Source organism: Lepidochelys olivacea (genome assembly GCF_965140295.1).
Source record: "Lepidochelys olivacea isolate rLepOli2 genome assembly, chromosome: 1".
NCBI classification, from domain to species: Eukaryota; Metazoa; Chordata; order Testudines; family Cheloniidae; genus Lepidochelys; species Lepidochelys olivacea.
In genome coordinates, this window is record NC_140411.1 from 258,524,807 (window position 1) to 258,552,783 (window position 27,977).

At 48.2% G+C, this 27,977-nt stretch overlaps 1 protein-coding gene across 1 annotated transcript; it reads right to left on the reverse strand.

The window, feature by feature from the left end:
• Positions 1–3,961: 3,961 nt before the first annotated feature.
• On the reverse strand, positions 3,962–27,977 carry CSF2RB (colony stimulating factor 2 receptor subunit beta; the record flags this gene model as incomplete). The annotated part of the gene is given in 14 exon segments (XM_084626086.1): positions 3,962–4,129; positions 4,137–4,725; positions 7,628–7,731; positions 12,986–13,055; positions 14,472–14,562; positions 15,993–16,164; positions 16,263–16,408; positions 16,808–16,968; positions 17,059–17,194; positions 17,847–18,018; positions 18,451–18,593; positions 21,077–21,258; positions 24,624–24,753; positions 27,914–27,977. Coding segments are annotated over 14 exon segments (2,328 nt in total).

The window sequence follows — 27,977 nt, forward strand, 5'->3', positions numbered from 1 at the left end:
AAAATCTATCCTTGTAGTTAATAAATCTGTTTGTTTATTTTACCTGAAGCAGTGCGTTTGGTTTGAAGCATAAGAGACTCCCCTTGGGATGACAAGCCTGGTACTTATCAATTTCTTCGTTAAATTGACAATCTCATATAAGCTTGCAGCGTCCAGCGGGCATAACTGGACACTACAAGACGGAGGTTCCTAAGGTTGTGTCTGGGACCAGAGATATTGGCTAGTGTCATTCGGTTGCACAATCCAAGGAGCACCTTACATGCCAGAGGCTGTGCGTGAACAGCCCAGGAGTGGGGGTTCTCACAGCAGAGCAGGGTAAAGCTGGCTCCCAGAGCCAAGGATTGGGGTGACCTAGCAGATCACCGGTCCAGATAACACCAGAGGGGAACATCACAAAAGAGAGGGACTCTCTCTTTCCCCAGCTGCCCCAGCTCCACCCCCAATTGATTATTTTGCCCGCAGATGTGAACTGATTCTGGGTATGAATTAGGGCTGTTTCCCCACTATCTGTCCTTGGGATTAGGTCAGAATGAGCTGACTGCAGAGGAATGCCAGGGGTTTGAAAGTAGAAGAGGTTAAAATGTAATCAGTGGTAACTATGGGAGGATTATCTCCCACCCTCAATAATTAACCATTACAGGTTCTGAGGTTCCAGGGTACACGGTGTGGGGTAAAAATAATTACTCACTGACTAAAAAGGGGGGGACCAAGACGCAGGTCACAGAGATCTCCTACTGGGCTTTCTTCTGCTTCAGTACGGAGTGCACAGGTCTCAGCATGCAGCGCGCCATCTCCAGCCAAGTAGCAAGGCACTGTATGTGTATGTACAGCGCCGAGGCCAGTGGGGCGCCCTTTAGGTGCTACCGCAATACAAGTAACAATGACAATGTGAACAGCTCTGAGGAGCAAAGTGGGGAGGTGCAACCACCCAAAGTTAGTGCTAGGGCTCTTGGGGGTTTCAAAGAATGAACGATTTGGGCCCATTGGCCTGGCACTGGTTTGTTGCTGTGCCAAGATGACATGTTTCTGTGCTCCTGAAGAGATCTATTTGCATCACTAATTGGGCCTCATGCAAAACACATGGAACTCAGTGGAAAGACTCCCATTGACTTCATTGGGCACTATGATCAGGCTCACAGAGATTATCTGGGATAAAGAAAACAGGGCAGCTCGGGGGCGCAACAAATTGATACACATCCAGGCATCTGGGTACATGGGCTGAGTTAATACATGGTGTTTTTGTGGTCTCATTCTAATGCCTACATAGACACATAACAAAACCACAGCACAGACTGGCACATGTGGCCTTCTCTATTCATTCAAGGCCTGGGACTGGATTAGAAAGTGAGGAATGAGTTGGGCTGGGAATGCTTGGATGGCACCTATCTCCACTTTGGTCGGCCTGAGGCAGTGCTGTCAGTCCCTTGCTTTCAAGAGCAATGAATTCACTTTTCACATGTTTAAAACTAATGAGTTTATCAGAAATTAAAATATTCAAAAGAAGAATTGCAGTGCACAATGCAGGCCTGGCAGTGTCTGATTATCATAGTGGAAAAAACAGAAACATACTCTCAAACTGCCCTTTCCTCACCTCATCAGCCTTGTCACATGATGCCCCAAACAAGTGAGACTCCAACATCCCACCTGGTAGGTGACACATCTAAATCAATCAGTAATGGAGCTGACCAATGGATTGAGAGCTGACTTTTACCAGGTGTGATCATTGGTTACAGCTCTGAGCAAATATTTTTTCCTTGCAATAGAGGAACTGGAAAGAACTGGCTTCTTTTTGTTTGGCACAGTTCATACCTTACAAGAAACTGCTCAGATCTTCACCAAAGCACCAGCTTGATGTTACCATCTTCCACAAACAGCCAATGCACTGGAAAGCCAGCAAATCGTAGTATTTTAGCAATCATACATTCATAGATTCCAAGGCCAGAAGGGACCATTGTGATCATCTAATCTGACCTCCTATATAGCACAGGCCAGAGAACTCCCCCAAAATAGTTCCTAGAATAGATTTTTGGGAAAACATCCAATCCTGACTGAAAAATTGTCAATGCTGGAGAATCTACCATGACCCTCAGTAAATTGTTTCAGTGCTTAATTACCCTCGTTGACAAAAACGCCTTATTTAAGGTACGCCTTATTTCGAGTTTGAATTTGTCTAGCTTCAACTTTCTGTCATTGGATTGCATTACACCTTTCTCTGCTAGACTGAAAAGCCCATTATTAAATATCTGTTCCCCATGTAGGTACTTATAGATTGTGACCAAGTCACCCCTTAACTTTCTCTTTGTTAAGCAAAAAAGCTTGAGCTCCTTAAGTCTGTCACTGTCATGCGTGTTTTCCAGTCTTTTAATCATTCTCATGGCTCTTGTCTGAACCCTCTCCAATTTACCAACAGCCTCGAATTGTGGTCACCATAACTGGATACAGTATTCCAGCAGTGGTCATACCAGTGCCAAATACAGAGGTAAAATAACCTCTCTACTTCTACCCAAGATTCCCCTGTCCCTGTTTATGCATCCAAGATTTGAATGAGCCCTTCTGGGTCCTGCATCACACTGGGAGCTCATGTTCAGCTGATTAACCACCATGACAAATCTTTTTCAGAGTCATTGCTTCCCAGGATAGAGTCCCCCATCCTGTAAGTATGGCCTGCATTCTTTTGTCCCAGATGTATACATTTACATTTAACTGTATTAAAGCACATATTGTTTGCTTGCTCCCAGTTTAACAAGCAATCCAGATTGCTCTGAATTAGAGATAGAAGAGACCAATGAAATCGTAGCTTGTCCATCTTAAAAGCCTCTTCTCCCCTAGCTTTCCCTGCAATAATGTATATTTTCCATTGTTTTCTCTGATCTAGTTTTTGTCTCCTATGATGGGTTTTCCACTGCTTTAAGGACATTTAAGGACACTGCTAATAAGGACGTTATTCCACAGGATAGTAGATGTCACAATTAGGAAAGGTTTCCTGATCCCAGCCAAATTTCCCTGTTTCTGTTTCAGCCCTTATTCCGACGCACTTTGTCCCATACTCAACCATTCCAATCCTTCCTTGGTATCTACACCCTTCCAATACCAATTCTTCTGGATGAGTATTATCTCTCTAAATAAACTAGACTGTTTAAAGAATGTGAGGCATTTCATTCCAGGTGCTTGTGACAGAATCTTATCTGTGACATGACGTTTGATCATTCATGCCGTGAAGTTTGCATTGAACTCAACGTTATGTTCTGCACCAAAACCATAGCAAGACGAACATGGTAGTGGCAGAGGGATTAGAGTGTGTGTAATGAGCAGGTCTCTCCAATGGGGATATATTTTCTGGTTTCTGTATCCAAATATATAATACAGCTGAGGAGGACATGGTGCTAATTGATGTCTTTTACCCCCTTTGAGAGTGGAGAAGGCTGGAAAGAAGAATTGCAATTTTTGTTTCCCTGTGTAAGAGGGGTGGGGAACAGTGGGGAAAACAATAGTGATGACATGCTTTGAATGGTGGAATTTTCATCCAATCACTAGCTCTCTTGTCTTCACCAGTCCTCTTGCAGAGTTAGCAGAGTTCCCTGGCCCTGACAACTGGTTCCCGTCGTTCCCATAGTGGCAATGCAAAGTAAGCGTCACACTTTAGAGTTCTGATGAGCTGAATGGCCTGCGTGTGGATTTGAGGCTAGGAAAGAAGCAGTATTCCTCCATCTTGTGTAGAAAAACTGGCCCAGTGTCATCGGGGTTGAACATGACCATGTTACTCTCGTGCACAGGCTCTGCTTTAGAAGTATCAACCCCCTCTGACAGGAACGATCAGGAAACACTGATGGGTTCTGAGGTGCCTTGGGGGGCCTTGAGGAACGTTACATGACTCCCAAATGCATGCTGGTGCGCTCCAGAGGGAGTGGCTAATGCTGGAGATGGAACTGGGACTGCGACATCAGTTGTCTCAGGGCCCAATTCAGGGCTTGGGGTGCCCTCTGTGGCCTGGGCCGTCAGGGTTGGACGTCAAGACGGCGGCAGCAGTGAGCATCCCCTCTTGCGGGGCCAGTGCAGGGGACAGATGGGCAGAGTCTCTTGTCGGCATCAGTGACAGACCTTCCGAGGTGACGTATCCCACTGGCCATTTCCTATCATCCCGACTGACCAGAGTTGTTTAAGATGGCAGCAGTTGGTGATCTCTGACCTTCGGTGTCCCCTTGCGCCACTTCCCCACCTGCTGGCTGGCCTTGTGGCCCTTCTTGCCCTCCAGCAAGTGGCTGCTTCATCTCTTTCTCAGCAGGAAGCGAGATGAGGTGGAGCTGAGCTGCTCCTCTCTCCTCCCCCACCAGCAAGGTCTGGGAAGGGGCCCCCTGGGGTAGGGACAAGTTCTTCAGGGATGCTGGACTCCCCTTCGTTCCCAGTGGGGCAGCTTCCTGGTCCTGATGAATGTCAGGCAGGGAGCACCCCTGGGGGTAGTGCAAGTATGGACCATTAAAGTCAAAGCAGGACATGGGTGCCTGAGAAGCAGTGACCTTAGCACTGCTCCTCCAGGGGAGCGTGGCTGGTGACAAGGACTGACTGGTGCTCTGACTCGAACGGCAGCTAGCCGGGGCTGCAGGATGTGGAGCTGGAGTTGTCATTTCAAGAGCCTGATATGGGTTCTCTGGGTCCAGTGCACCAAGGAAGCACATCATCCTCTCGGCCACAGCTGCAGGGAGCTCTGCTGAACTAACTTTCATTGGTCTGCAAGGGGGAAACAAGAGTAATCAGAGATGGCACCCTGCAGAGAACATCACATATGGACAGGGAGCGGAGCTGAGGGCCCCCTGGGAGAAAGGTCTCTTGTGGGTTAGAAGGAATCTTTCCCTGGTGGAAGATTATCCCATAATTGCCTATAGCAGAGTTTCTTGCTCCTTTCTCTGGAGCAGCTGGCACTGGCATCTGCTCCTGGCAGGATCCTGGATTAGATGGACCATTGGCTGGACCCAGTCTGGCAATTTCTGTGTTTCTGGAGTCTAAGGGCCCAAGCAGCACATCACCCTTCAGAGACCGTGATCACCACCACCCACATTATATAGCACCAGATCTTTGCCTGGCACTTGGCAGAGATTGTAAAAAGACATGGCCCCTGCCCCAAGGAGCTTACAGCCACTGAGGTAGAAGCTAGCGAAAGGGAGGGGACAGGCAAGGAGTGATGGGGGTTCAAAGCAAATACAAATAATGGCCTGCACTTTCCAAAAGTGACCAGTGATGGCTGGGCACCCACCCATGGGTGGTGGGTATCAAAGGCCAGGGGAGACTAAGCCAGAGAAGGGGTACAGCTATAAGTGTCTCCAAGTTGGGACTCAGGCTATTCTAACTGAATACGGCCTTCCTCAGGCTACTCTTCTTAACCCAGAATCCCTCACAGCATAGAGCATGATGGGTACCCTGCCTCAGCACAACCTCCCTATACCAGGAGCTGTGAGGAGGGCAGTCTTGGGCTTCTTACATTGGCCCCACACTTCTCTTGCACTGGGGGAATTATCCTCTGGCCTATTGCAACTCCTACTGGCTCTTGTATGCTGCCAGAGCCAGAATCAGCCCCAAGAGTGGTGAGGGCCTCACTTCCAGATGACAGGAAAATAGGGCGTGTAGGGAAGGGGGCATGTATGCATCTTTGTGCAGGGAGTGCTTATCCACCTCCATTTCCAGGTTGGAAAATCAAGGGCATTGAGGCAAGCCCATTTCCAGGAGCCCCTAAACTGAGTGGATCTCAGTTTCAGTCAACTGCAGAGGGGTGTGGCCCAACCTCAGGGTCTGTGCTGAAGCTGACTGGAGTGTCTAACTCAGCAAGACAGGAGTGGAGGGGTGCCTGTTCTGGCAGGAGGGGGTTCCCTGTGGTATCCCAGCTCATCAAGTGACAGTCTCAAGGGAAGACAAATGGAAATTGATGCGCAATTTGCCCGGAAAAGGCTGCCATGAAGGCAGAAGCAGCCAAACAAAGGGCTGCACACCAGCAAGTACTGGACTTAAAAGACAAAGAGATTGAAGCACAGAAAGATGCTCAGGAGGAGAAGAAAAGAGAACTGGGTAGCAAATGCCCTGTCCAAAAAAAAAAGGGAATTTTAGATGTACTGTCTCCACCATGGTCAGTGTCGAAGTCTCTGGCAGTAAGTTCAGGAAGAGGGTGTGATGCTGCACTCCATATGATTTTATGAAAATATGCTAATGAGTGTGAATATAATGTAACTGGAATATGCTTCATGCAAAAGGTCTCTTGTAAGGTATCATTACAAAACTTATAATCTACTGAGTGTGGTCATCCTATTTGTATAAATGTATCATTCTTGTATCTGAAACTAGAAATATGAAATATAACTCTGAGGTCCTATTGTAATTATGCAAATTGTGGGCCATTGATGGTGGTTTGGAATCTTGATGGTTCCCATCAACTAGGACAATTGGTTGTAAACGACTCTGTTTACTTGCAAGCCTTCCTGTGAGTCAGGCCAGGAAGAATGAAGGCTTGGGTTCTCACAGGACATGTGACCATGGCACCTGGTACTGGAATCCATCTTTCACCTGGTGCTTTTCCATTTAGAAGGAGGGGTGGGACGCCAGAGAGAGACAAAGGATTCCTGCCTTGTGCCAAAGCTATAAAAGGGGGTGGAACAGAAGAAAGGGGGCTGCAGTCATGAGAAATCCCCTAGCTACCACCTGAGCTGGAACAAGGACTGTACCAGGGGAAAGGATTGGGACCAGACTAGAAAGGAGTCTAGTCTGTGAAAGAAGCTTATTGGAACATCTCTGAGGGTGAGATTTATCTGTATTCAGTTTCTTAACTGTATTAGGCTTAGACTTGTGTGTTTTGTTTTATTTTGCTTGGTAACTTACTTTGTTCTGTCTGTTATTATGTGGAACCACTTAAATCCTGCTTTTTATATTTAACAAAATCACTTTTGCTTATTAATTAACCCAGAGTAAGCAATTAATACCTGGGGCAGCAAACAGCTGTGCATATCTCTCTATCAGTATTATAAGGGGTGGACAATTTATGAATTTACCATGTTTTAGCTTTATTCAGAGTAAAACAGATTTATTTGGGATTTGCATCTCATTGGGAGCTGCGTGTCTGGGTGCTAGAGACAGGAGCACTTGCTAAGCCATTTTCAGTTAAGTCTGCAGCTTTGGGGGTGTGGGACAGACCCTGGGTCTGTGTTGCAGCAGATTAGCATATCTGGCTTAACAAGTCAGGTTTCTGGAGTCCCACGCTGGCATGACAAATGGGCTAAGAGGTAATCTCAGCACATCAGGTGACAGTCCCAAGAGGGTTTCTGTGACCCAGCCTGTCACACACCTCCATTTCCAGATTGGGAAATCAAGGGCATTGAGGCAAGCCCATTTCTAGAAGGAGAGATCAGGGAGAAAGGGCTCAGGGTTTGGGACTGGTGTTTCCAGGGAGCCAGGGAGAGCAGGGGCTGCAAGTCCATCCATTGACATTTCCAGATGGTCATGTGGAGGATGTGCCAAGGTTTATCATTCACACCAGTTACATTTGCCATCCGTCCCTGATGGGATCAGCCACCCAGAGGAACTGAGATGCCACCATCACCAAGCAACGTCTCAGAGAGTATCACCACTGAGCAGTGCACTGACCACTCACCCATCCAGCACTTGGATGCAGCTGGCCAGGTCCATCTTCTCGGAAGGGCTCTGCTTGCCAAAGTCCAGCTGGCTGCTCGGCAGCGGAATCCCAAGTGCTACTTTCTGAAAAGAGACAAGGGCAGATAGCACTCCTGGCAGACAGAGGGTGATTCCTTGAGGGCAGAGGGGAGCCAGAAGCCCCATAGTGGAGATACCACAGTGTGTGGTAGCACTTTAACCCCTCTTGGAAGCAACATTGCTCCTGGGGACTGATGGTTTGATGGGGGGAATAGGTCTGGAGGCCTCCTGCTGGAGGCCTTGTGGCCCTGCCTCATCACACCCCAGAAAAGAGCAGAGGAGAAGTCCTCCAGGCAATCTAGAGTGGCTGCAGGGGAGCAGCTGCTGGAGTGACCAGTCAGGGGGCAGAAGGGCCATATAAAAGGAAGCAGCAGGGACACAGCAGTCAGTTGCTGCCTGGAGCTTGAAGAGGGAGAAGTGGGTGCATGGCTGGCTGGAAGAGCAGCAGGACCATTGACAGCTCATTGCAGGCAGGACTGAGCCCAGGGAAGGCTGCTGAAGACCAGGTGCCTGGCTGGCAGGAAGAGCAGCAGGACCATGGCCAGCTCAGTGTGGGCAGGCTGAGCCCAGAACCTAGCCAGACTGGAAAAGGGTACCATGGTGGGCTCTGCTGATCTGGTTGAAGACTGAGCCCAGGGAGGGCTGCGGAAAGGACACCGACTGAGGGTACTGAGGTGGGCCCCTTTTGGGCCATTAAAGAAGGCAGCACCTCCGGGGGAAACCTTGATGCTACAGCCCCATACCAGGGCCATGAGCAAGACCTAGAGACTGTACACCCCGGAAGGGGGAACAATGTGTATGATTCAGCTGGAGGGCTGAGCCATTGAAGAACCACCAAAAGAACCATTGGCTGAGGGCGTGCTCACGAGAGGCAGGTGCCACCCTGTTGTAAGAACTGAAAGAAAACCAGGCTCACACCCGACCAGGAAGGGGGCACCCACAAGAGGTGGGTGCTGCCCCGTTCAAAACTGAGTGTGATTGCAGGCACGTATCGGCCAGAGAGGCTCACAAGACATGGATGTTGACATTACAGGTGAGGTTTATTTTGTTCTCCCTAGGCCTTTCATTTCCCCAGTGCTGATCTCTCTCATTTAACTCCGCCCTTCGTCAGGTAGTGCCAGGTGTGTCATGGCAGCTCTGCCCAAGGAGTAAACGGCAACAGTGTGGGCAGGTGCAGGAGGGCAGCAAATCAACCATTGTGCGTAATGTCAGCCCTGCCCTGGAAGACTATGGGGATGCTGTAGGCAGGGACAAGGCCCAGGAAATCAGCCTGTGTCTATAGCATGAGAGCTCTGCCATCTCAGGGTGAGCTGGGGCACACCATTTCCTGGGATTTCCAGACACCTTTGGATCAGACACCTAATGAAACGTGACAGACACTTAAAACCATGGGGTAAGGAACAGAGTCCAACTGTGGATTGAAAACCAGCTGTACGACTGGGAACAAAGAGCTATTGGGAATGGCTGCTCCTCAGGGCGCAGAGAGCTCATTACTGAGCTGTCCTGGGGCCAGCCCTGGGAGCTGTGTGCATTATGGATTTGGACAGAGCACTGGGCAGCAGGCTGGTGACGTTTGTCAGTGACACAAGATTGTTTCAGTTAGAACTAGAGAGACTTGATAGCATCTCCGGGTGGATGTGACCCCTTTGAGGGAATGAGCAACACGATAGTAGGTGCAGTTCAGCTTGCACAAGATTAAGCTAAAACACAGTGTCAAAAATACTATCACCTGGGCTTCTCCTATGCACTGATGGGCAGGGTCCTCGGAGGACAATGTGTGATGTTATCTGATTAAGATAGGACCATATAGATCATTGTTGCAACCTCTGTTCTATATTTGCAACAAATCTCATACAAAATGTGGCATGTAAGATACCTATGAAAAGGTTATGATTTGCTGGTTCTGACTATGCTATCTGTATGCATGTTTCATTTTTTGTATTTGAAGTTCTAAGTATTGGCTCTATACCCCAGGAGCAAGCATTTGAAATCCAGGTAACTCCCACAAGGTAGTTAGCCAGCACATCTTGGAGGGATTATTCAAATTAAGTGGCTCATCAAAAAACACTTACTGGAAAATAGACCATGGGAGATGCTCATCTACACTGAAAGAACTGTCCTGCAAAGGTGCTCTTTGAGGTATAGGTGGTGGCTTCTTGTAGCGGGGTGGTCACCCCGCTCCGGTTAAGAAAGGGTTAAAGGCAGCCAAGGGAGGCTGGTTGGGTAAACAGCCACAGGTGTGGCCACACCCAATTAGGGTCCAGTTGACCCTGATGGGTCACTGAGGCGTGGTGGGCCATGGGGATTGGGGTTCCCCAGAGAGGGCTATAAGTGGTGGAGATCAGGAAGACACTGGCCAGCAAGAGGCGCTCCAAGGCTGGAACTGAGCTAATTCCTGGATGTCCAGCAGGAGATGCTGCAGTGGTGAGTGCCTGCCATGCTACACTTCTTCTGTGTCCAAACCTTCATGCATGGACATGTGACTTGCCCATGTGACTCCAAACACTCTCTTGTCACCTGTAATTTTCCAGTAGCTGTGCTGAGAGCTTTGTGTGAAATGATAGGTTCCCTCCACATGGCAGAAGATCTAAAAGGCCCTGGAAAGCCCTCCATTTTGCCTCTTTCCTGCCCAAAGCTCTGGACTATGAACTTCTATTAATGGAAGCATTCTAATGAAGGAATTGAGGACCTTTCAATGATTTGGAAGCAGCCAGAGACTTGACTTAAGCCAGTAGTTTATTCCATCACTGCTACAAGCCTGAACCAAGAACTTTGCAATTACTGTATGTATTTGATTCCTTTGAGCAATTTTAACTCTCACCTTTCTTTTTATAAATAAGCCTTTAGATTCTAGATACTCAAGGATTGGCATCAGCATGATTTTGGGGTAAGATCTGAGATACATATTGACCTAGGTGTGTGGATGGTCCTTTGGGATCAGAAGAACCTTTTCATTTTTTTTGAGACTGGTTGTAAAGAACCACTCCTCTCTAAATCCAGCGTTTTCGGTGGTGGTATAAGAACTGGAATGTCTAAGGAAACTGCTTTTATGACTTCTTGATAGCCAGGGTGGTGAATCAGAAGTTTACTTTTGTTTCTGGTTTGGTATATCTTATGGAAGAATACCCACCAGTTTTGGGCTGTGTTTGCCCTGTTTCTCAGCAGTTTGGCATTCTCAGTTGTGACCCCCTGTGGCACAGTTACACAATGTAATGGGGTATTTACTCTACAGGTGCTGTGAAAGGGTAAAGGCTTGAGAGGCCAGTTAACCTGCCTTCTTGAACTTGGAGGATGGGCCAGGACTAATTAGAAATAAAGCCCAGGTGGGGAAGAGAAGGGCTTGTGGCCACAAAGAGCTGAGTGAGCCTCGTGGGAGGAAGGAGACCCAGGGGAGAGGAGGTGGGAAGTGACCTGAGAGAAGGCTGAGAGGGAGGAGGCAGAGCAGATAGGCTACTCCAGGGGTGAGTGGGAAGCCTGACTGGAGACGTGGACCCTGAAGAGCAGTAGCTTGCCTGAGCCCCTGAGAGAGGGGAGGAGCGTGCCAGCCCCTGGACAGCGGGGCTGTTGAAAGCACAAGACCTGGAAACAAGCTGTGGGGATAAGCTACAGTGAATGAGGCAGGCCTGTGGCCACCTGAGCCCAGCCAGGCTGAGGGTTTTGTTTTGTTTACAGTTCTATCGGACTTGGTAAAGGAATCTGTTGGCCAGAAGGGGCAGGACTCTGTCAAGTCATCTGACTGGAGAGCCAGGGAACTCTTAATGGCTGGAGCAGGCCAAAGATTAGTAGGGGAAAACTAAGACAAAAGTTGCTGTACTGCTCCACCCAGCCAGGAGCAGGTGTGCTGTGGTGGCTACTTGCCACAGCCAAGCCTTCAGGAACAGAACAATGGAGTTGTCTGTCCAGTGGGGGGCAAAGCTGTGAAAGCTGATAGGTTGCATGGGAGCATTAAAAATGGAATGGAAATAGTGCCCTTCTGTCAGACCGAGGGAAGGGGGGGAGATGCTCTCCTTGGAGCACTACATTTCTGATCACCTCCCAGGATGGAGGATGTAGCTGAGATTGAAGAGCTTCAGAGAGGGCCAGTGGAGGTGGGTCAAGGTCTGGGCAGCAGTGACAGGACAGAAAAAGAGTGACAGATTTATTGAATGTCCTATTTAAGGACAAGGGGGGGGGGAATGGTGGCTAGTGTCAGGCATGGAAGATCTGGGGTTAAGTTTCTGTTTCTCTACAGAGTTTGTGCATGACCTTGGGCAAGCCATTTAACCTCCTTGCCTCAGTTTTCTAGCTGTAAAATGGGATAATAGTTCTGCCCTGCCTCATAAGGGCATCATAAGGAGAAATACACTAAAGGTTATGAGGCACCCCATACTGTGCTGATAGGAGCCATGGAGGAACCTGGCATAGATTTGGCTGAGGTCTTTAGGAATTGTGTTGTTGGGGAGCGCCACCACTTCAGGGTGGGTTGGGGATGAACTGTGTCCCCTTGAGGGGGACCTAGGCAGGGGCCACCACCCTGTACGGTGATTAAACCTGCTCACCGGGGTGCAGTTGGTACAGAGGTGGGACAGGACCATGACTCAGCCTCCTGCCTTCCCCTTCCCCAGCCTTTGGGGGCACAAGGAGGGAGCAGGCCCTGCGCTGCTGCAAATCAAACACTGTGACTGGCCCTCACATGGAAATGCATGTAGCTGGGACTTGCCCTGGAAGATCATTACTAAGGGGACTGGGCAGACTGGGTGGCGACTCCTTTTTTTCCCTTCTCCTATATCAAGAGAGGGTCACTCAATACAAGTAACAGCTGATAACATTAGGGGGAGGGGAGAGAAGAAATAGATCTTCCCACACTGTATTGGAAATCTCCCTGCCTCCGAAGGGCAGAGAGCTGTGGCTTTATAAAGAATCATCTAATGGCATGGCTCATAACATGGGAAGTGGTGCAAGTTACACAGGTAGTAACCGAATCTCAATCATAGGGCCAGGAAGTAATTTCCCTATGCAGAATGTTGCACTCTTGACCACATGCATTCTGGTCAGGAGCTGGTTTACTTCTGGAGCATCAGGTTTTGGCCACTGAAGCAGGATAACAGATGGGAGAGACAAATGGCCTAATCTGCCATTTCCACTTTACTCGTAGTGCTCCCATCATCCCCCAGGCGGAGGCAGTGGTTTGATCAGTATGTACAGGTTCCACCTGGGCAGCTACACACTCAACAATAAACCCCAGGGCAGCATTTCCCCTTTCTCTGACCCATGCAGAGCTTCCACTTCCACTTCTCCACGGTCAGCAGTTCTCTCTTACCTGGAGGTAGCTCTGGAGCAGCTGACTCTTGCCGGGATTTGGAATCTTTTCCTCCCATTTTTTCTTCTTGCTGTAACAAGACAGAGTTTGCAGGGTCACTTCTCTTGGGAGGAGGCTACACCAGACACACAGCCTTACCCTGGGCCCCCTTGTCAACCCAGAGGTCCTGAAACTCCATGGCCCTACACTCAAGCTGCAGCCCAGGCATATCCCCAGCTGGACTAAGCCCTAGATCATGGATAGGGGTGTGCCCATGCAGCACCTCCCCCTTGTTTCTCTGCCCCTCCCTGCGCTCACACGATCCATTGTCTACAGCCAAGCTCTACGATACAACCGCATTTGCTCCAACCCCTCAGACAGAGACAAACACCTACAAGATCTCTATCTATCAAGCATTCTTAAAACTACAATACCCACCTGCTGCAGTGAAAAAACAGATTGACAGAGCCAGAAGAGTACCCAGAAGTCACCTACTACAGGACAGGCCCAACAAAGAAAATAACAGAACACCACTAGCCGTCACCTTCATCCCCCAAATAAAACCTCTCCAGCGCATCATCAAAGATCTACAACCTATCCTGAAAAATGATCCCCCACTCTCACAGATCTTGGGAGACAGACCCAGTCCTCGCTTACAGATAGCCCCCCAACCTGAAGCAAATACTCTCCAGCAACCACACACCACACAACAAAAACACTAACCCAGGAACCTATCCTTGCAACAAAGTCTGATGCCAATTCTGTCCACAAATTTATTCAAGTGACACCATCATAGGACCTAATCACATTAGCCACGCCATCAGGGGCTCGTTCACCCGCACATCCACCAATGTGATATATGCCATCATGTGCCAGCAATGCCCCTCTGCCATGTACATTGGCCAAACCAGACAGTCTCTATGCAAAAGAATAAATGGACACAAATCTGACATCAGGAATCATAGCATTCAAAAACCAGTAGGAGAACACTTCAACCTCTCTAGTCACTCAGTAACAGATTTAAAGGTGGCAATTTTGCAACAGAAAAGCTTCAAGAACAGACTCCAACGAGAAACTGCTGAACTAGAATTAATTTGCAAACTAGATACCATTAACTTGGGCTTGAATAGAGACTGGGAGTGGCTGGGTCATTACACATATTGAATCTATTTCCCCATGTTAAGTATTCTCACACCTTCTTGTCAACTGTTTGAAATGGGCCATCTTGATTATCTCTACAAAAGTTTTTTTCTCCTGCTGATAATAGCTCATCTTAATTAATTAGCCTTAGAGTTGGTATGGCAACTTCCACCTTTTCATGTTCTCTGTATGTATATATATCTTCTTACTATAAGTTCCATTCTATGCATCTGATGAAGTGGGCTGTAGCCCATGAAAGCTTATGCTCAAATAAATTTGTTAGTCTCTAAGGTGCCACAAGTACTCCTTTTCTTTTTGCACTCTACCAATGCATCTGGAGAATCTCCCACTCCCAGTGCAGACTTACCTGAGTAAGCCTCTATAACCGCACCAGCCAAATGCTATCAGCACGATGGTGAAGACTGGGACCAGCAGCGGGAGAATCAGTGGTGACCAGACTGAGACAGATAAATGAGAGAGAGAGAACAGCAACAGAAAATGGCTTCATTCTATATCAAACCTTATGTTGTGGATGCTCTTGAGGGAAGATATTGAGGTCAGGAAAATGTAGGTTGCCTATCAAGTCACATGTCCTAACTGACAGTTCTGTTCAACCATAGAATAGTTGCCCATGTGGGATAGACTAAATGTGACCTAATCAGGACAATGAATCTGTGAACACGTTTGCTAAATCCAACTCGTGATTTGATCTAGCCATGCCTGACCCCTTTCTGTTGGGTTTTCCATGACCATCTAGACAACCAGTTTACTTTTTTGCAAACATCTGGGGACGAGCTTGTATTTGTGTTTTTTAAAAAAAATGAAGAAATTCCCAGAGCAAAGAACTTTGTTAAAGTGAAGTTCAGACTGAGAGAACAGATCAGCAACTTCAGGGTGAAGATCCTTATGAGAACATGGCAGATATCAACAAAAAAAGAAAAACACCCAGTCATTAGAAATGCCAGGAGACTTGCAGTTGAGCGTGAATTTACAGGAAACATTAACATTTGAGTCTGTAAATTCACAATTAAGGCCTATTCAGTCACCTCTCCTGTTGGTACAGGTTCAGGAAGCCAATCGGAGACCAAGAACCGCACCATCAGACCTAGTGACCAACCGCACAGTCTGAATTCCAAATGCTGAACAACACATCCATGAAGCAATGCTTCTCTGAATGACCAGAGAAACCCATGTAAACTCCAACAGATTTGCTTAAAATCAGTTGCAAAGAGCCCATCTTTTCATTATTTCACAAACATGAAAATGTTGTTCAGAATGAACAGTTCACCCAGCTCCACTGATTGATCCCTTTCTACCTTCTAGCATGGATCGTTCCTTCCCTTTTCCAGCCCTCCACGTAGATCCATGAACTTCTCACACTGGCTTTCAGCCCCATTTTCATCCTGAACATGCCCAGTGGGATCCAGTCTGCCTGGTTCCTCTTAAAGGTAGTAACCTGGACACCTCAAAGCTGGCAGTGCAGAGATACTACATGTAGGGGAAGATTACAGTCATTTTCCTGGGAATCATGGAACTAAAACCTCTGTATGACACTCTGATAACGTAGGCAGTTCATGCTTTTAAGCCTCCTTGTGGAGGCCCCGTTCTCTTCTCACCTAGTGCATCCACTTCCAACTCCTGATTTTCATACTGTTTCCTTGTTGCCATGGAAAATGGCAGCCCTGGGCTCCCATTCAGATAAGCCAATTATATTCCTTCTCTGTGAACTGAAGCATGCAGCCAGGTATCAAGGGGACCCCGGTCAGGCTCTTTGCTTAATTAACTGTATGAAACCCCAGTTCCCCTGAAACCCCAGCTAAAGGACCAGTTTCTCTAGGGAGGGAACTGACCCCCAACCCCCCAAGCCAGTAGCCCAGCTGGGATGTACCACTCTCAGTTTCCCAGGTGCACTCCTCACTCCACTCGCTCCAGGGCCCCAGGTAGCCATCCATGTGCACCCTTGCCCGCATTTTCCCCCTATAGTGTGTGGAGGGCTCCAGCATCTGAAGGGTGAAGATGAGGGGAGGCTCGTCATTGCTGATGTTTACACCCTGGGCATTCTGGGAAGAGAAAAGATGGAGGAGGGGTGAGGAACTCTCTGTCCCATCCACCCACCTCCCCAGCAGAGTCCTGGGCTCCCAGCAGTACCATCACCTACCTCCAAGGAGTCACCAGTCTTCCAATACAAGAATTCATATCTCTGGCCTATATAGGCATAGCTTAGGATCTGTTTTGTCCATCTCAGCTCATACTCCTTATCTTTCCTCTTTGTCATTGTCACGTTGACAGGCGCAAGCGGCTTGACTAGAACACAAACAACACGTTAGGAATATGCATCCATCTCCCAGCTTATCTTCCTGCCCATTCCCTTTCCCACTCTGGGCTGTGGGCAGGACTAAGGATATGCTGGTGCGAAACTTGTTGCCTGAGCAGACTAGCACCAAGGACGGCTAATAGCAGTGTCCCCGTCTGACACATCTCATCTCCACATGCCCATTCTGTACCTCCGCGCAGCAGTGCTCTGTCGGTGCCAGTCAGGAGCTCCAGTGCTGGGAGCTTCCTTTACCAGCCATCTGTTCCACCCATGCATCACTGTCTAGCTCTCTTGTTAACCATTCCACCTCTCTGCCAACCCAAGCATTTCCTAAGCTGGAGGAGAAACCTCCAGATAACCCTGGGCAGAGGATCCAAATGGGCTCTCACTGTTTTTGTTGGCTTTAATCAGTTTCTCCTCCTTCTTGGGCCGGACAGTTATGAGGTACTGGCTCAGCCTGCTGGGGTTGGTGACATTGATCTCACAGCAGTGGAACAGGTAGTGGCTGCCAGGCAATTCCTCCTCATGGACTGGAGAGCATTCTGTCTCTCTGGGGAAGAGAGCAGCCAGGCCTGAGTGAGCAGGAGGGATGGCCAGATACAGGAGGACAGAAATACGCTGCCATGGGCAGGTCACTTACTCTGATGCTGGTGGGGTTCTGTAGAAGAGCGTGAACAAGACAGAGCTGGTGACCTCTCTCCTCACTTCCCAGCTGCACGTTAGCCGATCAACCCCATTGAAGAGGCAGCAAAGGTTCTTGGGCTGAGCCTCATCCCCTAGTGAGGAGCCAGTGGTTAGTGCAGCTCTGGGAGGGGCAGGGTTGGGAGGGATGGGGAGGACAGTGGAGCGGGGACTGATTGTGACCGTTGGAGGGAGGAAGGGAAAACTTTTACTTTCAGGGTTCTCTAGGGCAGTCCAGAGCATTATGCTGGTCCACTCATCCAATCAATACAATCCACGTATTGTGAGAGACAGAGACTGGCCTCTCCTGAGCTCATATACCAAAACCCACCATCTCTACTGGCACTCACTGGCCCTTTAGCTGAGAGGCCGGATACTGAGCACAGCTCTGACTTCTAGAAGGGCCCCATCAAGGCTAGGGGTTTGAGATGCAGTGGCAGGGGAAGAGTGCGTAAGGACCCTGTACTGCCCCTACCAGTGCTGCACTGGGACTGGTGTCGTGCTCCTGGGCCGAGCAACTAAGCAGAGTGCTGCAGTCTCTGTGGCTCCTGCTCTGCTACCTGTCAGTGACAGCAAATTCACTTCAAATAAGAGAGCAACAGTGAAACGGGACCATTTTCATCAAATTCCGGAGATTCTCCAATGTCATCAGCTCAGCCCCCGAATCCTCTGGAAGCGAAGCACAATATCCTTTTGCTGCCAGCATGTCCCTACTTCCCCTCACAACCCTTCAGCCTCCAGAATTACCTTCCTGGGACCTCCAGGACACGGCAGTGCTCCATTTGTTGGACTGCCCAGACCAACCAGCGCCCTGGCTTGGCTTGGATCGCACACGAGCAACATAGGTGCTGCTTGACACAAGGGCATCACGCCTCAGCAGACAGGGGGAGGAGCTTGCGACTGACACCGAGGAAGATTTCTGTCAGTGGGGATGAGATAGCGAGAGGTGAGGGAAGGTGGAGGGAGAGAGAGAGACTTGTCAGAGAGGTGGGGGAAGGACCCTTTCCTTGGGAAATTCAGCTCAGCCAAGCACAGCCAGCGCTGTGATCCCTGGGTAAGGAGGAGCCAGATGCTCCTTGTGCAGGGCTCATTGTTCTTATAGCGCACAGGCTGCTTTTTAATTGCTAGATCTCTGGTCTTAACCAGCCAAGGCGATGGCTGGATGGCACAGGACTTCTAAGATGCACACACAGCTAGCTGCAGCGTGCACGGACCCACGGTCTAGGCCATTCAGGTTTCAGAGGATTGGCTGGGTTCAGCGGTAGCCAAGCAGGTTTCAGAGGATTGCAAAGGGTTGTCTTCTGCAACCAAGAACAGCACATGCCAATGCCTAAGCATATCTCATGCCTACCTCCCAGGATTCACACTCCCACTGGTAAGTCATGTCAAGCTCCAGTGCATTGTGCAGCCAGTGTCTTCCCTTTCTCCCTCCAGCTGCTTCCCAGGCTACTTCTGTGACATTGATCCAATGCTTCTGAGGTGGGAGGGTCTGGACTGGAAATGGGAAGGGACAACATGGGCTGTGGTTATTAGTGGATGGGGAGAGGGCAGAGGGTTTTTCCAAGTTTTATTTCCATAAGGAAGGACCCAGATCTGCCTAACATCAGGCTTTTGTGTGATTTCTCAGGACTGCTGCAAAAAATAAATAAATAAATAAATAAAAAAATCTAAGGTCTGTTGGCACTTGGCAGTGAAAGAAATGAAGTTGCCAAGGCCTTACAGAAAATAGCGATGAACAGAACAGAAGGAGAATAGGGAGGTGAGTGTTGTCAGGTAGACCCATAGCAGCCAGCATTCATTTAAAGATGGAGACATATTACTGTGTATTTTTCTGAGTGAAAAGGTTTGTTTGACATCAGTTTTTTCCTAATAGCAGAGAAACCCAGGTATAGCAAGGGTGTGGGTCAGTTGGGAGGAGTACATCCGCCTTTTCCATTGTAGGCAGGTAAGGAAGGAATCTATTTATCTATCTATCTAGAATCTTGTAAGTGAGAAGCTATTAAACAGGTGTCACAATGAAAATGAAACTCAGTTCCTAGCAGAATTATAGCTGATATGCAGAAGCAAGGTGAAGGGTTAGGGACAGGGTGAAAAATCAATTTTTAAATTAAAATTATTTTTTATTGAAATCATTTTTTTAGTTTTAATCAAATACAGCCTTTTTTTAAAAAAAAAGCCGATTTAAAATTAAATGTAAAATTATGACAACTATCTTAAAGCCTAAATTTACCATAATCTATTATAATCGCTTGAAGGATAACTCAGTGGTTTGAGCTTTGGCCTGCTTAAACCCAGGGTTATGAGTTCAATCCTTGAGGGGGCCATTTAGGGATCTGGGGCAAAAATTGGGGATTGGTCCTGCTTTGAGCAGGGGGTTGGACTAGATGACCTCCAGAGGTCCCTTCCAATCCTATGATTCTTTTAAGCAATACATATTTGCTGCAAGTTTTAAAGACTGTGAGACTGAACTGGTGGAAGTCACTGGCTAAGCACCTGGATTCAGAATTTGTTACAGTGCTAAAAGCAGCTTTTGACAGCAGTAACCTCTTCTGTTGGTGTTTAGAGAATATTTTCTTCATTTCTGTTTATTCAACTAGTTCATTCCACATTAAGAAACCAACTGGAGTTGAAAAAATAGGAAAGCTTGTTTTGCTCTTCCAATCTCTGTATAAAAATTAGGTGTGAGAAGACGAGATCTACTAGTTTTAAAATCTTGAAGAATGTGGGGATCCGAAACAATGAATTAAAGTCACTTACTACTTCCTTTGTTTAACAATTCTGTTAATTTTAAATGCAAAACATGTTTTGACAAACATTTTTTCTTATGTATCCAGCACACATAAAGTAGTTTTATTTAACTAATTATAGTAATCCTAATACAAACTAAAATGCTGGTTTTGTGCCTTTTTAATTGAATCTGAATTTCTATCCAAATTGAGCCTAATACCAATCACAAGTAAAAATGAAACGTAACCTAGTAAGTAAGAAATGTATCATTCACCTTTTTGTAACCTAATACAAAAAAGTAAAAAGGAGGAATCTGAATAAATGTGTTAGGCTATATAAATGCTTTTAAAACATGTATAGGTATTGTGATGCTGGTAAACCAGCTGCCAGCTCCTGTAAAGTCTGTAAGCATCAGCTGAGCACTGACAAATTCATAGCTGGAAACCAGACCAGCTCACTTATAAGTTAGTAGTGTTCAAGATAGGTGTTAGACTTGTAAGGATGTGTTTAGACTATAAAATGCTTGTAAGTTGCTGCATACATTAATCTTACTTGTAATGTCTGTATTCCATGCTACAAGGTATATTTATAAAAATGCTCACTCTGAACTAATGCACTCAGATGAGAAGGGTAGCTCCCCCCACCTATCCAGGTGGACTATCAAAATTAAGTGGACCGTTGTAGCACAAAATTTGTTGATTGCCCCATCCACTCATAGAGAAGAATGTGCAGAAGGCCTTGTCCCATCGGTTTGAATGCTGGAAGAGGGAAATCAAGATAGTGGACATGAAGATTTTTCATCTCTGCTGTTTGGACTCTGACAAGGGCTGGAGCTAAGAAACAAAAGCCGAGGTCCCTAGGGTCAACCTTGGATTAGCCCTGAAAGACATTCAGTGCTGATCGATTACTACATCTGTCACCTTTTGAAAGGCTATATTTAGTTGCAAAGCAACCTGTGTTAATGGTTACCAACCAATGAAAATCAACATCTCTTTAGAAAAATAACTAAAAAAGTACAAACACAAAACAAAATTAAAATCAAGCATTTAAATCAAGGCTTGCTGCTTGCTGATTTTAATCATGATTAAAATGGAAATTGTTTTGATTTAAACCAATCCACTCTGATTGGGGATCAGGAGTCTTGGTTAGGGTTGGGGGACCTGCACAGAGGAAAAAGTATTCATTTCAGAGAATCAAAAATATTCCTGGAGAGAAGAAATGTGGAGAGAAGGGTGGTGTCTCGCCCTTACCATTCTGGAAGAGGCTGACGTTCAGCTCAGCCTGCAGCAACCGATCAGGTTTGAAAGTGTAATGGTCGTGCACCCCTAATCCAAAATCGGTGCTGTTCCTGTGGCAGCTCCAGAAGACACAGGAGTCCTGGCAGAACAGCAACCCCTCAGGTCCCTGAGACTCACATGGGATCTGTATGCTTCTCCTATGTGCAGAGAAAGAGGGTGAGGAGGTGATGTAGATACAGATAGCTAATCCAAAATAGGTTCCTGAAATCTTCCCCACATCTATTCTATTCTAATCAATATAAGTTCTTTTACTGCACTCATTGCTGTAGTATCTGAGCACCTTCCAATAAAGCCTTAAGAAATGTGAATATGTCTCTGCTACAGTTATTATCTTACCCTAGCCTCAGGGGGAGAGCATATACACATATTGCTTTGCATTTATATTATATTTGTATTAGAGAAGGCCGGTCAAAGAAATGAGCCTTGTAGTTGGTACAGTAGGTGGTGAGCCAGAGGTGATGCACAGGGGGGCATGTGGGGTCATGTGTCCCCCACCATTCCTGGGTCACATGGTGCAGCCAGGCCCTCTCCCTGCAGGGCAGCTGAGCCGGGGAGCTGTGAGCTGCACCTGTCAGGGAGAGCAGAGGCAGGAGGAACAGCTGGGAGCTGCAGGGAGGGGCCACTGCTTTCCAGGAGGAAGAGCTGCCGGAAGCAGAGGATGACTTGAGGTTTTTCTGGGGTTGTGCTACCCATTATCAGCAGGCATGGGCCGTCTCTGGCATGAGCTCAGCAATACTGGCTGAGGTAAACATATCAGACCTCTCCTCAGCTCTATACACTGGCTTTCCATAAAATGTCAAATAAAGTTCAAGGTCTTGGACCCTATCTTCATGGCACCCCATGGCCTGAGCCCAGGGTATCTAACAGATCATCTAAAACTCCAGGATGAAGGTCAACAAATCTACTCCTCGGGCACACAGGCAGGGCCGGCTCTAGGCACCAGCAAAACAAGCAGGTGCTTGGGGCAGCACATTTCTAGGGGCGGCATTCCGGCACCGGCCACGCCACCCCTAGAAATGTGCTCCCGCCACCCCAGCTCGCCTCCGCCCGCTCTCCTGAGCGCGCTGCCACGGCTCCGCTTCTCCTCCCTCCCTCCCTCCCTCCCAGGCTTGCCACGTGCCAAACAGCTGTTTCGCGCGGCAAGCCTGGGAGGGAGGAGAAGCCGAGTGGCGGCGCGCTCGGCGGAGGCAGTGGTGGTGGAGCAGAGGCGCGCTGGGGCGGAGAGCGGTTCCTCTACTCCCCCCGTTACTTCCTGTGCTCCCCCCACCCTCGCTCACCTCCGCGCCGCCTGCTCCCCTGAACGCACTGCCTCTCCCTCGCCTGAGAGGGAGGGGGGAGAAGCGGAGCGGCAGCGTGTTCAGGGGAAAGGGCGGAGCGGAGGTGAGCCAGGGCGGGGGTTGCAGGGTGGGGGGGAGCTGCAGGAAGCAAGGGGGTGGGGGAATGCGGCACGCCTGGGGGAGGAGGCGGGGCTGGGGATTTGGGGAAGGGGTGGAGTTGGGGTGGGAGCCGGGGGGGGGAATGAAAAAAAGCAGGGGCAGACAAAATTTTTTTTGCTTGGGGTGGCAAAAATCCTAGAGGTGGGCCTACAGGAAGGGTAAAGTTGACCTGGGCAGAAGACCTTTCTCTGGCGCTACTGAGGCTGTGGAATGAACTCCCCCAAGAACTAAGGACCATCCCAAACCACATCACCTTCCACTCCAAGTGCAAGGTGAATTTCTTTGACTTACCTTCTCTAATACAAATACAGAGCAACATTTGTATATTAACACCCCTCCTCCCCCAAACAAAAAATGACTCAAACTGCACTGCACATGCTTCTCCCCCTGGGGGAAAGGATCAGAGAGCTAACCATGTGTTACAGATGTGTAGTCATGTTGGTTAAACGCGCTCCTGGAAGGCACTCAGATATGACAGTGATGAGGGAAGTGCAAAAACCCACATAGAACAGAATGCTTCCATTGACCCTGCTGCAAAGAAGGGAGGTGTGGAAGGTCTGTGAGAGCAGAGCCAGCGCTCACTCCTCTGCTGATGAATGAACCTCAACCCAGCTGTATTCTAATGCCTCTTTCTCCACTCCAGGTGCAGTAAGCTAACAGGCCCTGCCATCACTCACACCTGGGATCCCCCAGAAAAATCAAGGGAGAGTGACAGAAAAGGTAATAAGAAAAGGAGGACTTGCGGCACCTTAGAGACTAACAAATTGATTTGAGCATAAGCTTTCGTGAGCTACAGCTCACTTCATCGGATGCATTCAGTGGCAATGAATGTAATGAAAATAAACTGAGTAACGCACCCTCCTGCATCTCCCCATCCTCCCAATGCAGACCTAAAAGAGTCTCCAACTTCCACCTCCCAGCAGGGCCAGCACAGGTGTCCACGTGCGCCTCAAAGCCTGGTTGTCAACTTGGATCCCTTTCCCGCCTCCCATTCCCACCTCTGAGGTTCAGGAGCCACAGGCTTCCTGTGTCCTTCTGCAGCAGAATCATAGAATCATAGAATATCAGGGTTGGAAGGGACCTCAGGAGGTCATCTAGTCCAACCCCCTGCTCAAAAGCAGGACCAATCCCCAATTAAATCATCCCAGCCAGGGCTTTGTCAAGCCTGACCTTAAAAAATTCTAAGGAAGGAGATTCCACCACCTCCCTAGGCAACGCATTCCAGTGTTTCACCACCTTCCTAGTGAAAAGGTTTTTCCTAATATCCAACCTAAATCTCCCCCACTGCGACTTGAGACCATTACTCCTTGTTCTGTCATCTGCTACCACTGAGAACAGTCTAGAGCCACCCTCTTTGAAACGCCCTTTCAGGTAGTTGAAAGCAGCTATCAAATCCCCCCTCATTCTTCTCTTCCGTAGACTAAACACCCCCAGTTTCCTCAGCCTCTCCTCATAACCCATGTGTTCCAGTCTCCTAATCATTTTTGTTGCCCTCCGCTGGACTCTTTCCAATTTTTCCACATCCTTCTTGTAGTGTGGGACCCAAAACTGGATACAGTACTCCAGATGAGGCCTCACCAATGTCGAATAGAGGGGAACGATCACGTCCCTCAATCTGCTGGCAATGCCCCTACTTATACATCCCAAAATGCCATTGGCCTTCTTGGCAACAAGGGCACACTGTTGACTCATATCCAGCTTCTCTTCCACTGTAACCCCTAGGTCCTTTTCTGCAGAACTGCTGCCGAGCCATTCGGTCGCTAGTCTGTAGCGGTGCACGGGATTCTTCCGTCCCAAGTGCAGGACTCTGCACTTGTCCTTGTTGAACCTCATCAGATTTCTTTTGGCCCAATCCTCCAATTTGTCTAGGGCCCTCTGTATCCTATCCCTGCCCTCCACCGTATCTACCACTCCTCCCAGTTTAGTATCATCCGCAAATTTGCTAGAGTGCAATCCACACCATCCTCCAGATCATTTATGAAGATATTGAACAAAACCAGCCCCAGGACTGACCCCTTGGGGCACTCCACTTGACACCGGCTGAACAGGGCTCAGGCACTTACTTGTCTATATTGTCCTCATAGTGAAGAGTCACACTGAGGAAGCGACGTGCCTCTGTGCACTCCTGCCATGTGCAGGTCGTCTGGGAGGTGTAGTCATTGTAGCAGCGTAGGCTCTGCATCGGGAGGCTCTCTGCAGGGCGAAGGAAAGCACAACGCTGCCGATGGGTCATAGAGATGGGCAGTGAGGAATAACGGGATGTGCACACCGGTGCCATGGCGGGAAGGGCAAAGATGGGGGAAGGAGGCGCGAAAGGGTAAACTCTCCCGGGAGTCCCTCGCATGTCAGTTAGCTCACGTGTCAGGGATGGCATGGACAAAAATCTCCCCCTCCCCGACGCTCACAATCCAGAGGCTGGAAAAGAGAGATTTACTTACCAGGAGCTGTGGTAATGAGAGAATTGTCCCTGTGCATTCACAGTCTGGCTAACTTGTGTGAGTCTCTCATGCGTGTTGGGCTACTGAGTGTTTTTCTTAAAGCCCCAACGTCTGCATTGAGGTTATTATCCGAGAATCTCACTTTTCATGTACAAAAAATAAGTGTCTGATCTACATGGTTGGGAAGAGAAGCTTGAAGGATGAGCCCTAAATGCACCAATGACAAACGACAAATCACGCCCCTCCCCCCCCGCAACTGTATTCTCATTCAAATCTCATGATGTTGAAGTCACTCTCAGGATTTTTTGGGCCTGACCCTTGATTTCTGAACGCTGGGGGTTGGCAGTTCTGATTCGCATTGTGGGAGTTGTCCTGGTGGTGAGCACACACAACCCTCGTTGAAAGCCATGTCTGTGGGGGATGCATGAGCATCCTCACAGTGTCACGGGTCAGATGACCTCCGCTGCATACAGGAGTGCACCCACCAACCACCTTCATTCCTTCTCCTGAACCACACAGTCCTGATGTCCAAGGCCAGCTACGGCGCTGCAGGTGTGCTAGTGGAGGAAGATCTTATCCATGCAGGAACCTGCACTTTCCCAAAGGTGTAACATAGCCCTATGCACCTCTTCACCCACGGAGAATGTGTCTGTTTTGAGAGGTTTTTTTGACATCTTTCCCAGAGAGCTACAAATGTCTGTTTGGCTTTCTAACACAATGTCTAAGGTGTGCATACATGTTTCCTTGGGAGGGGAATGGGATCTAGGGAAGAATACAGTGAAGGAGATAGACTGTTTGTGATGGAAATCAGACACTGCCTTGTATTTAGCTGTGCCACTCTGAGTCCCTTTCCCAGCCCTGAAGAAGAGCGCTGTGTAGCTCAAGAGCTTCTCTCTCTCTCCCCAGCCGAAGTTGGTCCCATGAAAGATATTACCTCTCCCACCTTGTCTCTCTAATTCCCTTAGGCATGACATTCAACTGGGGCCTCACAATCATTTTGTCTTTGTGGATTGCTGGATAGGGTGGAGTGGAGATTATTGCTTGGAGTTCACTGGCCCTCCTAGCCGAGGCTATGGCAAATCGAAAGGCAGTTTTAAGAGATTTAAGGGAATGTGTGGGGTGAGAGAAACATTGATAAGGCCTTTTAAAAATCTAGCAAATGGAATGGGAAAATATAGTTCTCCCTTCCTGGTGCTGATGGGGAACAGAGATAGGTACTTGGTTCATTTTCTGAGAAGGTGCAGACGGTCCAGAGATCTCACAGGCAGCAGATAATCTACAATTGCTGGAATTCCAGTTTGAGATGCAATCAGTTCCTTATTAGTGGCTCAGGAGGGAAATCTTGTCCCTTCTGGTGTGTAAAATTTCCAGGTAGACACCACCCTTGATTGGAGTAAAATTGTCTGTGCTGTCTGTGAGCAGGGATAAAGCTGGGCCACACATGGAATTCCCATTGCATGGGACAGTTCAACATTACAAAATTGGGTTTCCTTCTAAACTGAAACGAAACCAAAGGCTTTTAAATTACTCAGCAATGGAAATTCTGAAGAGTTTGTTTTGCACATGTAGTACAAGAAAAATTTCAAAATTTTATTTTAAAACAAACTTTGCATTGAGAAACGTGTTTTGTTTTGTCACTGTTGTATTCTTTTTATTATTGTTACATTATTTCAGGAGGTGTCGCTGGCAGTAATGCACTGTAGGACATGTCACATGATGTCAAGCCATGCCACAAAATGCCTCTAAGGCCCAAGTGAAGGACTCGGCAATGAAGAGGGCTGTCCTGGTGTGAGCATGGGATTTGGACCTGAGAATAGATCACATAGCTTAATAGCCTCAGAGGTCAGATAGGCCTGGAGACTTGGGTGTCTTTCCCTGAGCGTGTGAGAGATGAAAGCCCTGCCAATAGCACATTGGGCTGGGGAGTGTGATTGCCCCAGCACATCAGACATCAGACATTCACATCCACCTCTGGAAAGAGAGATGTGCATGAGGCACCTCCTCTGAAACCCGTTTTAGGGTCTGTATGGGGTCTGGGCTTGGTGCAGAGCTGGGGCAGCAGGGGCTCAGAGGAAACATTGAGGAATTTGTAGAAATTCCTCCCTCTCTAAAGTACACTGACCTAGAAGAAAGCAACAAACAACTAGCTCTAACAGTGCGCAGATGGGAGATTAAACCTAGAAACAGGAGCAGTCAATGGACATGACAGAGGGTCCTGTTTGTTCTCTGCAGTGGTAAAGAAGGAATTAAGGCGGTTCAGAGGGATGGACACTCCTAGACATGGGCCTTTGACACTGACACTGGTGACTTACTCTGTCTCCCTGCCCCTCACATATTCCCCCCTCCTCTCTCTCACACACACCTCACACAGAGTCATCCTCCCATTTGTCCACATCTCCAAATGGATATTTGTTCACTTACACTCCCACCTGAATCTATGTGTCATTCTATCCCTCCATGCTCCTTCAGTGGTCTGTCTATCCCTGCACTGCTCCTCCAGTTCACCCACCTACTCACCAGCCAGCTTGTTCACACATTTGCACAATAGCCCACCTGTCCATTCATCCATCTACTCACTCTCCTGCTCTTCCATCCATCCATCCATCCATCCACTTCTCCATTCACCTACTTCTCCATTCAGCCATTTCTCCATTCAGCCATGCACCCTCCCACCTGTAAGTCCATCCACATTTCCATCCACTTACCATACCATCCATTCACATAAACAATCACCCTCTTGCCTGTCAGTCTAGTCACCAACATACTCATCTGGAATGGCAGAGGGAGCAGTCGAGCAGAGGAAAGGGGGAAAGAAGGAAAGGGAATGGAGGAGAGTAAAGGGACTGGAAGGAGGGGAGGGAAGATGATAAAAAGGGCAGGGAAGAAAAAGAAGCGGAAAAGAAACTGAAACTGACCTCGAGATTCTCCGACCCTGAAAGCCCAGCACAGAGCCAGCAGAGCACTCCAGAACGCCTTCAT